We start from the raw sequence: 13342 nt of genomic DNA, 5'->3' as shown, positions 1-13342 counted from the left end.
GACTACAACTCAACATTTAACAGCATAGTCTCCTCCAAGCTCATCACCAAGCTCAGGACCCTGGGACTGAAAACCTTCCTGTATAGCCATGTTATTTTTACTTGTCATTGTTATTCTTTATTCACTGTGTATTTATTCCTCCTGTCACTATTTAATTTTTTTGTTATCTTTAACTCTGCATTGTTGAAAAAGGACCCGTAAGTAAGCATTTCACTGTTAGTCTACACCTGTTGTTTTACGAAGCATGTAACAAATAACATTTGATTTGATCACGGACGCGTAGAAAGCTGTTCCCCGTTCCCACTTCGGCCAATCGGATCACACCTCTCGGTTCCTACTCCCTGCTTACAAGCAGCAACTCAACAGGGAGCCACCAACACAGAGAATAGTTAGGCGCTGGACAGAGGCAGACTCAAATCTGCAGGACTGTTATGAGAATACTGACTGGAATCCGCCCAGGACTCATTGATCAACATTGAGGAATATACATAGTCAATCACTGGCTTCATTAGAAAATGCATTGATTATGTTGTACCCACAATAACAATCCGGACCAACCAAAACCAAAAACCCTGGATGAATGGAGAAATCATTGCTGCGAGCCCATAGTACAGCATTCAAAGTCAGCAGAAAGAACATCGGTGACGCATACAAGGCAAGCAGTACGAGCTCTGCAAATCCATTGGGGACGCAAAATGATAATACAAACTCAAACTTCTTCAACAACTCAGACTCCTGATGGGACACATGTGGCAAGGACTACAGACTATCATGGACTACAAAGGCAAATCCAGCAGTGTTGTGCCCACTGAACCACATTCTATGCTGTCTTTGAGGCAGACAATACCAAGCCATCCAGGAAGGCTCACGCTGCTCCGGACGACCAGGTGTTTTCACTCTCTGAGGCTAACGTGAGAAACTCTAAAAATAGTTAATACTCAAAGCTGCCAGCCCAGATGGAATCCCTGGCCGCGTGCTGACCAGCTGGCAAGCGTCTTCTCGGACATCTTCCACCTGTCCCTGTCCCAGGCTGTAGTCCCCACTTGCTTCAAGGAGACCACCATCGTCCCAGTGCCCAAGAAAACCAAGGTGGCATGCCCAAATGACTATCGCCCCGTTGCATTCCCCCCGGTCATCATGAAGTGCACATTGGACCCACTCCAATTTGCCTACCACTCCAACAGATCCACGGAAGATGCCATTTCCATCGCTATTCATACGGTTCTAACACATCTAGACAAGAGGGACACCTACAGTATGTGAGAATGCTGTTCATTGACTACACTTCAGCATTCAACACTATTGTTCCCTCCAAGCTCAGAGCCCTGGGTCTGGACACCACCCTCTGCAACTGGATCCTGGACTTCCTGACGGGAAGACCACAGGCTGTGAGGATTTGCAACAACCCCCACTCCACACTGAATCGTAACACAGGGGCCCCCCAGGGGTGTGTCCTCACTCCCTGTTCACCCACAACTGCATGGCTTTGCATGACACCAACTCCATCATCAAGTTTGCTGACAACACCATGGTTGTAGGCCTGATAACCAACAATGACGAGTCAGCCTATAGAGAGGAGGCAAGTGAACTGGCATTGTGGTGCCAAGACAACAACCTCACCCTCAACGTTAGCAAAACAAAGTTGATTGTTGATTGTTTACTCCAGGAAGCAGAGAAGGAAACGCATCAACGGGACTGCAGGAGAGAGAGTCAGCAGTTTTATGTTCCTTGGCGTTCACATCACCAAGGACTTGACATGGACCAACAGCACCACCACTCTTGTCAAGAGGGTGCAACAGTGCCTCTACTTCCTAAAGTGGCTGAAGAAATTTGGCATGCCACTCTGGCACTGTTAATTCATCAACAAAAATAGAGGATTCATCAAACACCTATTTTTCAGTGGAAATTGACGAGACTATAACCCAGCTATCACGTAACGTTCTGAGAACCATATGTTGCTGAGAGCCTAGTTGTCCTATGATTATTTTGCATACATCCTTCCCACAACTTTCTGGGAATGGTGCAGGATAGTTGCTTGGCTTTGGACTATTCTCATTACATTCAAGAAACTTGACAAAAAAAACATTTTCTTGGTATTTCAATACTTCAACAGAACGTTTCCTAAAAGTTCAAACCTTCAAATAACAATTTTCGTTTTTCATTTTACCTTTCAGGAAACTTCAGGCTTTGTTCCCAGAACCAATGGGGAAACCCAAAACCTAAAAAAAAATCACAACTTCCAAGGAACCGAATGTGCTAGCTGGGAACTAACTGAATAGACCCAGAAAGGTCAGTTACCTGAGTGAGACGAGACAAAATTATCTCTGTGACTAAATTCTGACTAAGTGTACTGGACAGTAGTGATAAGCAGAATTAATATTAGCAGCACATGTGCACCGCACAGTTGTGTTCAGGAGTGTGAAGGACGCGCCACATACCACACACAGCCTACATCAGCTGGTGAGCTGCGGGGGAACAAACGATGAGTGTAGGCAGACAGGCACACAGGCTTCGCTCCGGCTCCTAGCTATAGCTAATAACTTGGGGGGCGGGGCATTCACCAGGATGGAAAGTTTTGGAACGTTCAGATAGAAATATGCTATGTAGAACCAACATGCCTCTCTGACATGTTGAATAAGGAATAACATTGGTTCTATTCATAATATTTCCATCTGCAATGTTGAAGATTATTTTGCAACTGAACGTGGCCCTGGTACCATTACCAGTAGAAACAGAAAGAAAGGAAAAGGGATCGCTAAAAAATGTCTTGACTAAATTCCTCTTGCCATTACACTATATCTGACTGGGTAAATAACTTCATTTTGAGTTAATGTGGACCCAGTGACTCAGACTTGAGCACTTGGACAAGGACTCGAACACTGGGACTCGGACTTCAGCCATAGGGTTGGTCGACTCGTGACTCGACCATTGGTGACTCGGACTTGAACTCGATTCGGAACCAAGGTTTAGTGACTCGACTACATCATTGGGCGAAACAGTCATTAACTCCAGTTCAAAGTCATCAGCTCCCAGTCTACTTTTGGACATCAATGTGGCTAGAGGTGCAACCCATTCTAATTTGCCAATACTTTGCATCACCATCTGGTGTTTGTGCTTCTCTCTGTCTCTGACTCTGTCTCTGACTCTGTCTCTGTCTCTGTCTCTGTCTCTGACTCTGTCTCTGACTCTGTCTCTGTCTCTGTCTCTGTCTCTGTCTGTGTGAATACAGTTGAAGTTGGAAGTTTACATACACTTAGGGTGGAGTCATTAAAACTCGTTTTTCAACCACTCCACAAATTTCTTGTTAACAAACTATAGTTTTGGCAAGTCGGTTAGGACATCTACTTTGTGCATGACACAAGTAATTTTTCCAACAATTGTTTACAGACAGATTATTTCATTTACAATTCACTATATCACAATTCCAGTGGGTCAGAAGTTATACACTAAATTGACTGTGCCTTTAAACAGCTTGGAAAATTCCAGAAAATTATGTCATGGCTTTAGAAGCTTCTGATAGGCTAATTGACATCATTTGAGTCAATTGGAGGTGTACCTGTGGATGTATTTCAAGGCCTACCTTCAAACTCAGTGCCTCTTTGCTTGACGACATTGGAAAATCAAAAGAAATCAGCCAAGATCTCAGAAAAAAAATTGTAGATCTCCACAAGTCTTGTTCATCCTTGGGAATAATTTCCAAACGCCTGAAGGTACCACCTTCATCTGTGCAAACAATGGTACGCAAGAATAAACACCATGGGACCAAGCATGCCTGTTAATTTATCATCGACTCAGTCTACTTCGCGAAACGGGTGATGATTTAACAAGTGCATTCGCGAAAAAAGCACTGTCGTTGCACCAATGTACCTAAACATCAATGCCTTTCTTAAAATCAATACACAAGTGTATTTTTTTAAACGTGCATATTTAGATAAAAGAAATTCATGTTAGCAGGTAATATTAACTAGGGAAATTGTGTCACATCTTGCGTTCTGTGCAAGCAGAGTCAGGGTATATGCAGCAGTTTGGGCCGCCTGGCTCGTTGCGAACTGTGTGAAGACCATTTCTTCCTAACAAAGACCATAATTAATTTGCCAGATTTTTACAGAATTATGACATAACATTGAAGGTTGTGCAATGTAACAGCAATATTTAGTCTTATGGATACCACCCATTCGATAAAATACGGAACGGTTCCGTATTTCACTGAAAGAATAAACATTTTGTTTCAAAATGATAGTTTCCGGATTTGACCATATTAATGATTTAAGGCTCGTATTTCTGTGTGTTTAATATATTATAATTAAGTTATGATTTGATAGAGCAGTCTGACTGAGCGGTGGAAGGCCGCATCAGGCTCAAAAGCATTCATTCAAACAGCACTTTCCTGCGTTTGCCAGCAGCTCTTCGCAATGCTTGAAGCATAACGCTGTTTATGACTTCAAGCCTATCAACTCCCGAGATTAGGCTGGCAATACTATAGTGTCTATAAGAACATCCAATAGTCAAAGGCATATGAAATACAAATGGTATAGAGAGAAATATTCCTATAATAACTACAACCTAAAACTTCTTAACTGGGAATATTGAAGACTCACGTTAAAAGGAACCACCAGCTTTCTTATGTTCTGAGCAAGGAACTTAAACGTTAGCTTTTTTACATGGCATATATTGCACTTTTACTTTCTTCTCCAACACTGTGTTTTTGCATTATTTAAACCAAATTTAACATGTTTCATTATTTATGAGACTAAATAGATTTTTATTTATGTATTATATTAAGTTAAAATAAGTGTTCATTCAGTATTGTTGTAATTCTCATTATTATTATTATATATATATATATATATATATATATATATATATATATATATATAAAATCGGCCAATTTAAGTATCAGCTTTTTTTGTTCTTCCAATCAGTATCGGTGTTGAAGAATCATAATCGATCGACCTCTAGTCTGAGACAATGTAACTCTTTGGCCTAAACGCAAAGCGCTATGTCTAGAGAACCAAGCACAGCTCATCACCCGTCTAACACCATCCCTACTGTGAAGCATGGTGGAAAGACTTGAAGACTTCTGTTCCCATCTAACTTTACAGAGTTTGAGTATTTCTTGCAGGGAAGAATTGGAGAAAATCCCCAAATATAGATCTACAAGGCTTATACAGACATACCCAAGATGACTCAAAGCTGTAATCGCCACCAAAGGTGTTCTACAAAGTGTTGACTCAGGGATGTGAATACTTATATATTCCATGTGTATCCTGTACATACGACTAACAACACTTGAAACTGAAACTTGAGGTTTTAATTTCCACTTTGAAATTTCAGGCTTGATTATCCCTTACGAAAAATGTATCAACCCCTAACAAACTGTCCATGAATTATAATCCACATAATAATTAATATTTCCTGTTGCTGCAAGATTATTTTCCTGCTGTAGCAAACTGCCTCAAATTAAGATCCTACATCTGTAGCAAGCCCCAAATATCTAGGGTGTGAGTTATTTTGTTTCAAATAGAATATCCAAGTCAAGTAATTCAATCTGAAGTTGCCATATACACAAAGGTAGATCATTTGTTTGTTATTTGACCTGAATCTATGAGTATGATGAAATATGAATGAATCTTGAAATCACTGATCATCAATTCCCTTTTACAGGCAAAAGTCAAGACGGCAAGGGATGACCTCATTCATTTATTCATACTGACAAACAAAGAGTGGAAGGATGAAGATACGGGGATAAGAGGAAGGGTAACAGGATGATAGCAGAAATAATCTCTCCTTTTCTTTGTGTTCTTTAGAACAGTCTTAAAAAGAGAAGGACATATGCATTGATTAGTCAGATGGAAGGAAACATGAAAATAAATAATCTACTGGGATGTGTGGAAGTTTGTCTTGTGCTCTTGTAAGTGTTTAATAAGACTGGTTAAGACATACCCTTGATAGTGCAGGGGACAAGGGGTGCATCTTGTGGGGAACAAATTTGATGAACACAGCCAAATACTGGTACAAAGTCACAAGAACACACACACGCTCACCTAGGCCAAAGCTGTGAAATGCACAATTGATATACATGCAAAGAGGGCAAAATATATCTAAGAAAACACCTGACAGACATACAAATGCAAGACACACACAAGGCTTACACACAATGGCACACAGACAGACACACCCACTCTGGGCTACCCTCCCAACCATGGATAGAGCTCTGTGCCATCTGCTCCTGGAGACTGACAGTGTGTTCCAAATCGAGGTTATCAACAAAACACACACATGCAAACGTTCCCTCTACCGACTGACTCCCTGACTGTACTGTATGTCTTTGCCTCTCCACTGGTATGTCACTTTCAAACATCTGCGTTTACACCATGTCAACATTACTGCTAGCTGCGACCCAGTTTGTGACTTAGTGGTCTCCCAGAAGTTGTTGATGACACTTTTTAAAAGGTGACATTTCTTGCATCAATCTCCAGAGATAAGAGCATATTGTACATGGCTCCTGGTAACAGTGAAGTAATCGTATCGGACATGCCCTGTCTGCGATAGACAAAGGGGTTTATGGGTTCGATTTTACAGTTACAAAAGGAGCTCATAGACTACTGTTTAACAAAAAAATGAAAACAAAGGACGTCGTCATTGGATACAATGGACTAGCATAAGCAGCAACAGTGTGTGTGTTCCTGATTTATTCTGTAACAGGTTTGACTTGTAGGTACATTGACAAGGCACACTTACAGTATGTTGTTGTGGCGTTATTCTGACCGTGTACTGTCTGAGGTGGTAGAGAGGTGTGGCCGATTTACTGATAGTACTACTAGATTATGTATGTCCCTTGCCATATAATTTGAAGGTACCAGACAGGGATAGAAATGGGCATCACAGGGAAACTGCCAGGATTAACTCTCCACTGCAGATGACGGGTCTGGACCATTCTGAATAATGGTCAGCCTCAGGAGCAAAATGGCTGTCTGTCAATCTCTGATCCATTAAAACAATTGTAAAGATGATCGAGTGCTCCAGTGTCATTACACTGAGTCCTTCAAAGTCTTCAAAGTGACCTAAGGTTCTTTCTACTCATTGTAGTCCTTGCTATGTGGACACCTTCTTGCCACTTTATGAGTTGCTGGGCAGAGGCACACAGTTATCCCTTTTTTGTTTGGTCTGGTGACTCTCATTTTGTTTGGAGGGATTCGAAGTTTGATTCAAGCATACCTCTAACTTTATTATATTGATGTCAGAAGTAGGATGGTGACTGATGAACAGCTCAATGAACAATGACAACTACATTGTCTTGAACGATGAACAATCATTCAAAGAGAAACTTCCTGAACAAACACAGCAATTTTAAATACACTGATTTAAATATGTGAATGTTGAGGAATATCAAAAAAATCTAATTGTGTTTGTCACATGCACCGAATACAACAGGTGTAGACCTTACAGTGAAATGCTGAATACAACAGGTGTAGACCTTACAGTGAAATGCTGAATACAACAGGTGTAGACATTACAGTGAAATGCTGAATACAACAGGTGTAGACCTTACAGTGAAATGCTGAATACAACAGGTGTAGACATTACAGTGAAATGCTGAATACCACGGGTGTAGACCTTACAGTGAAATGCTGAATACAACAGGTGTAGACCTTACAGTGAAATGCTGAATACAACAGGTGTAGACCGTACAGTGAAATGCTGAATACAACAGGTGTAGCCCTTACAGTGAAATGCTTACTTACAAGCCCTTAACCAACAACCCAGTTTTAAGAAAATACTTTAAAAAAAGTAAGAAATAAGAATAACAAATAATTAAAGAGCAGCAATAAATAACAATAGCAGGGCTATATATGGGGGGGTACCGGTACAAAGTCAAAGTGCGGGGGCACCGGTGTCGAGGTAATTGAGGTAATATGTACCTGTAGGTAGAGTTATTAAAGTGACTATGCATAGATAATAACAGAGAGTAGCAGCAGCGTAGGGGGGCAATACAAATAGTCTGGGTAGCCATTTGATTAGATGTTCAGGAGTCTTATGGCTTGGGGGTAGAATCTGTTTAGAAGCCTCTTGAACCTAGGCTTGGTGTTCCGGTACCGCTTGCCATGCAGTAGCATAGAGAACAGTCTATGACTAGGGTGGCTGGAGTCTTTGACAATTTTTTGGGCCTTCCTCTGACACCGCCTGGTATAGAGGTCCTGGGTGGCAGGAAGCTTGGCCACCCTCTGTAGTGCCTTGCGGTCAGAGGCCGAGGAGTTGCCATACCAGTTAGTGATGCAACCCGACAGGATGCTCTCGACAGTGCAGCTGTAAAACCTTTTGAGGATCTGAGGACCCATGCCAAATCTGTTCAGTTTCATGAGGGGGAATAGGTTTTGTTGTGCCCTCTTCACAACTGTCTTGGTGTGCTTGGACCATGTTAGTTTGTTGGTGATGTGGACGCCAAGGAACTTGAAGCTCTCAACCTGCTCCACTACAACCCTGTCGAGGAGAATGGGGGGCATGCTCGGTCCTCCTTTTCCTGTAGTCCACAATCATCTCCTTTGTCTTGATCACGTTGAGGGAGAGGTTGTTGTCCTTGCACCACACGGTCAGATCTCTGACCTCCCCACTATAGCATGTCTCATCGTTGTCGGTGATCAGGCCTACCACTGTTGTGTCATCGGCAAACTTAATGATGGTGTTGGAGTCATGCCTGGCCGTTCAGTCATGAGCGAACGGGGAGTACAGGAGGGGACTGAGCACGCACCCCTGAGTGATTTATGATGATCGATTGGGTCATTATAATACATTCTTCACAGGACTATATTAATAGCCACAATCAAAACGATCAGTTTGGCAAAAGCCTGAACAATATTTTCAACCTCTGCTTTATTTGTGGTTGGTGTGTTGATAAAGATGGTGCCATACTGGATGGCCGCCGTTTTGCAAGCTCTGACCCAACTTTGGTATTTTGTGACGCCAGTTACTTACCTCAATTCCAGCTTCAATTTCGACTTGAAGTTCGACTTTCTGTTATTCCGACCCAATTTTTAGGCTACCCAAGAGGCAACGCCGACGTTACAGGGGGGGATCCCTCCATTCTACTGGTCAATGCACAGTCACTTGATAATAAGATGGATGACCGCCGATCGCGGATTTGCTACCAACGGGACTCTCGTAACTGCAATATTCTCTGCTTTTCTGAAACATGGCTCTCGGACAAGATACCCCCCTTGGCTCTCCAACTCGATGGATTCTACATTCACCGTGCCAACAAGGCAGTGGAGTCGGAAATCGAGGGGGGAGGGTTTAGCTCTTCATCAACAACAACTGGTGTGCTGACTCGAGCGCGGTGGAAGTGCAACCAATTGTTCACCCATTTTGGAATACCTGATGGTCAAATGTCGACCCTTTTACCTCCCGACTGAGTTTTCAGCTGTTATCGTGACGGTTGTATACATTCCACCTCAGGACAAGAAAAATAACAAGCTGGCACTTAAATTGTACAAGGCTATAACCAAGCAAGAAAACATACATACAGAAGCTGCTTTTCTGGTTGCCGGCAATTAGAATTCTGAGTCATTAAGACACGTGATGCCCAACTTCCATCAACACGTCTCCCTCGACAGTAGGGGAGATAAAGTCCTAGATCACAGTTATTCTACCCACAAGCAAGCATACATGGCCCTCCCTCGTCCGTCATTCAGCAAATCAGATCATGACTACTTACTCCTGCTTCCTGTTTACAAGCAGAAGCTCAAATAGGAATTACCCGTGACTCGCTCCATTGAGAAATGGTCACCAGAATCAGAGACTATGCTACAAGACTGATTTGCTAGCGCTGACTGGAATATGTTTCAATCAGGGGGGCACTCTGAACACATTGACAAGCTAACCACCCAGCTTCATTAGGAAATGCATCTGTGATTTTTGTCCCCACAGTTAGGGTTTGCTGCTGCTTCCCCAATCAAAAGCCGTGGATTAACACTGAGGTTGGCGCTAAACTAAAGGATAGGTCTAATGCACACAGGGCTATCGCAGACAACCCTGAGGCTACGGCTAAGGACAGGAACAAGAAGTCATGTTATGACCTCTGCACAGTCATCAAACGAGCAAAAGGACAAAATAGGAATAAGGTGGAATCATATTACACAGGCTCCGACACCCGCCGAATGTGACAGGGGCTACAGTCCATTACGGATTACAAAGGAAGACCCAGCCGTGATCTGCCCAACCATGCCTCTCTACCAGATAAATGCAATGCATTTTATGCACGCTTTGACAATAACAACATCATGCTAGGTGTGAGGGCCACCACCGACCCAGAAGATTGGGTGATCTCGCTCTCCGACGCCGATGTGAATAAAGTCTTTAATAAAATAAATACCGCATGGCCCGATTTGGTATTCCAGGGCATTTTCTCAGAGCATACACAGAACAGCTGGAAGGTATATTCACAGTCATCTTCAACCTCTCCTTGTATCAGTCTGTAATCCCCAAATGTTTTAAGATGACCACCATCATTCCTGTTCCCAAGAACTAAGGCTTCATGCAACAATGGCTACCCCCCTGTAGCACTCACATCTGTAATCATGAAGGTCTTTGAGAGGCTGGTTATGGCACACATCAACTCCATCATCCCAGACACCATAGACCCACTCCAATTTGCATACCATCCCTACAGATCCATAGACGCAATCTCATTTGCACTCCACACAGCCCTCACCGTTCCAGATAAAAGAAATACCTATGTTAGAATGCTGTTCATTGACTACAGCTCAGCAGTCCCCTCCAAGCTCGTCAACAAGCTGAGGAACCTAGGACTGAACACCTCCCTCTGCAAATGGATCCTGGACTTCCTGAAGGGCCGTCTCCAGGTGGTGAAGGTAGGCAACATCACCTCCGCCACGCTGACCCTGAACACGGGGGCCTCACAGGGGTGTGTGCTTAGTCCCCTCCTGTACTCCCTTTTCACCCACGACTCCAACACCATCAAGTTTGCTGACATCACGACGGTGGTGAGCCTGATCACTGGTGACGATGAGACAGCTTAAAGGGAGGAGGTCAGTGACCTGGCAATGTGGGGCCAGAACAGCAACCTCTCCCTCAACATCAGTAAAACCAAGGAGCTGATCATGGACTACAGGAAACCGGGGGGGGGGGGGGGGGGGGGGGGGGGGGGCACGCCCCCCTCCACATCGAAGGGGCTGCAGTGGTCCACACACGCACTCAGTCGTGTAGAAGATGCAACAGCACCTCTTCCCCCTCAGGAGGATGTGAGGGCATGGGCCCTCACATCCTCAAAGTTCTTCAGCAGCACCATTGAGATCATCTTGACTGGCTGCATCACTGCTTATGGCAATAGCACCGCTCTCGATCACATGGGGATACAGCGCGTGGTGCGGACAGCCCAGTACATCACTGGGGCCGAGCTCCCTACCATCCAAGATCTCTATATCAGCTGGTGTGACAGGAAGGCCCGGAAAATTGTTCGACTCCAACCTCCCAAGCCATAGACTGTGCTCTCTGCTTCCGCATGGCAAGCGGTACCGGTGAATAAAGTCTGACACCAACAGGCTCCAACAGCATGCCTCTCATGGCAGAATGCATTAAATGTGATAGCAGCCTTCTGGTTCACACCTTTGTGATAATTTGTCTTGGACGAGCGGTCAGTGGTTTTTCCAATGACATCACAATTAACTAGGGTAAGAGCATGATGAGCTTTATCTGTATCGGTAAAAAAAGAATGGTCAGGAAAACAAGTCATAAAAGCAGAGTAAAGCTGTAAAAGGACCAGGAAGAACACTTTTTCCACTCTAGTCGTGTAAGTATAAGAGCAGGACAAGACCTTCAAAATGATGTCATCGAGCTATGGCCTTAACTGTATCGATAACCATAGATCATACTGTCTCATGTTCTTGCATGCCTTTTGGGAGTTGATTTCAGTGCTTCAGTTTTAGTCACAATCTTGGTATGAAAGATTACAACACATTTTATAGAACCAGCAATTAAATGTATTGCTCCTTTTGTCAGCTATAGCAAGAGAGGACACATACATTAGTTTCCTATGATAAATGAATATGCTAAATGAAAATGACCACAGTAGAGCATTCATTTTGGATAGGCATCATGAATCCAATTCTACATTCAACACTGCATGCAATTCTTAATTTTGTGTGAATTGTAATTTTCATGAAAACACATAAAACACTATCCATATTGATCCTAATGAGTACTTTGATTAAAAACATTTTAAAAAATGGGAGTTGCCTGCCTAAAATAGAGAATTGAGCTGAAGGGAGAGTTTTGATGTCGCTTTAAAACTAATAATAGGCCTAGCCTACTGTAAATTATTAATATTGTCTAATTTTAAAGGATTGTCAATATTCTATTTGTCATTGAATTGTTATAAAAGTCAACTAAAACCATTGTAGCAGGTTTAACTTTTTGTCTCATCCAGTGAGTGCTTTCTGAACCAACGACCTGCTATATTTAGAAATAGAAGCAAGCTATTATGATCCCTGGAGATGCCTTGGAAAAAAATAACTCCCCAGACCGACTGTCCATCGGTTGAACCCTATTTTGGAAAGTGACAGACAACTAGAACATTTGATAACGGCTTTTACAGCATTACAGTTCGGAGAGACTGGATTTTCTAAACAAGGTGGAACATTTAGTTCAAAATGCGCCGGGTAATATTTCATCACTTTAGAATTGACTACATGATAAATAAACAATTATTATAGTGACTGACGAATTTCGCTTACCATGACTGAGGACATTCAGAAGTATTCCAAGGACAATCATCATGCACGGCATCAGGTAAGAGAGGTCGGGGAGTTGGGGACTTCGGAGGCACTTTGTCCTCGCGCTCATTGACCCGCATGCAACATCCAGCCACAACGCGTATGTCCCAGGATCGACTGAGTGAATAAGCCAAGCCGATTCTCGCAAATGTGTGACAATTCCCAAACCTGGACTCGCAGGGATACAACGTTTGCAGTTGTCGCGTATTTTTTTCCAAAGAGAGGACTTGCAGTAAAATAAATTACATTTCTATTATAATTAGACGAGTGGTCAATAATAGGTTACCCCAAATACCGTGCATCACACACAGCAAGCGTTCCCCGGTCTTTTCAGAACAATGTCCCTCCAAAGTTTCCAAAAAGCTTAAGCGACACACAGGCTGAATTTGTTTAGAATAATTCTCAATTGCACTTATGTCGCCTTGCGTCGTCGGTCCTCAATTGCGCTTGCAAGACTTGAAAATAGAATAGTCAGACTGCAAATGCGGCTCAAACACAGAGCTGTGTTGTGATTGGCCCCCGAGTAGCCTAGTACACATACAGAAAAAGTCAGT

At 43.0% G+C, this 13342-nt stretch overlaps 1 protein-coding gene across 1 annotated transcript in view; it reads right to left on the bottom strand.

The window, feature by feature from the left end:
- LOC115154814 (GDNF family receptor alpha-4-like) overlaps nucleotides 1-13342 on the bottom strand; it is a 48479-nt gene extending 35137 nt beyond the window's left edge. The window contains exon 1 of the mRNA XM_029701420.1: nucleotides 12750-13342. Within this exon, the coding sequence (XP_029557280.1) occupies nucleotides 12750-12858 (109 nt within the window). The 5' untranslated portion in view covers nucleotides 12859-13342. The remainder of the gene's footprint in view (nucleotides 1-12749) is intronic.

This window comes from Salmo trutta, chromosome 19, assembly GCF_901001165.1.
Source record: "Salmo trutta chromosome 19, fSalTru1.1, whole genome shotgun sequence".
Lineage (NCBI taxonomy): Eukaryota > Metazoa > Chordata > Actinopteri > Salmoniformes > Salmonidae > Salmo > Salmo trutta.
This window is presented reverse-complemented; position numbering and strand designations above follow the sequence as displayed.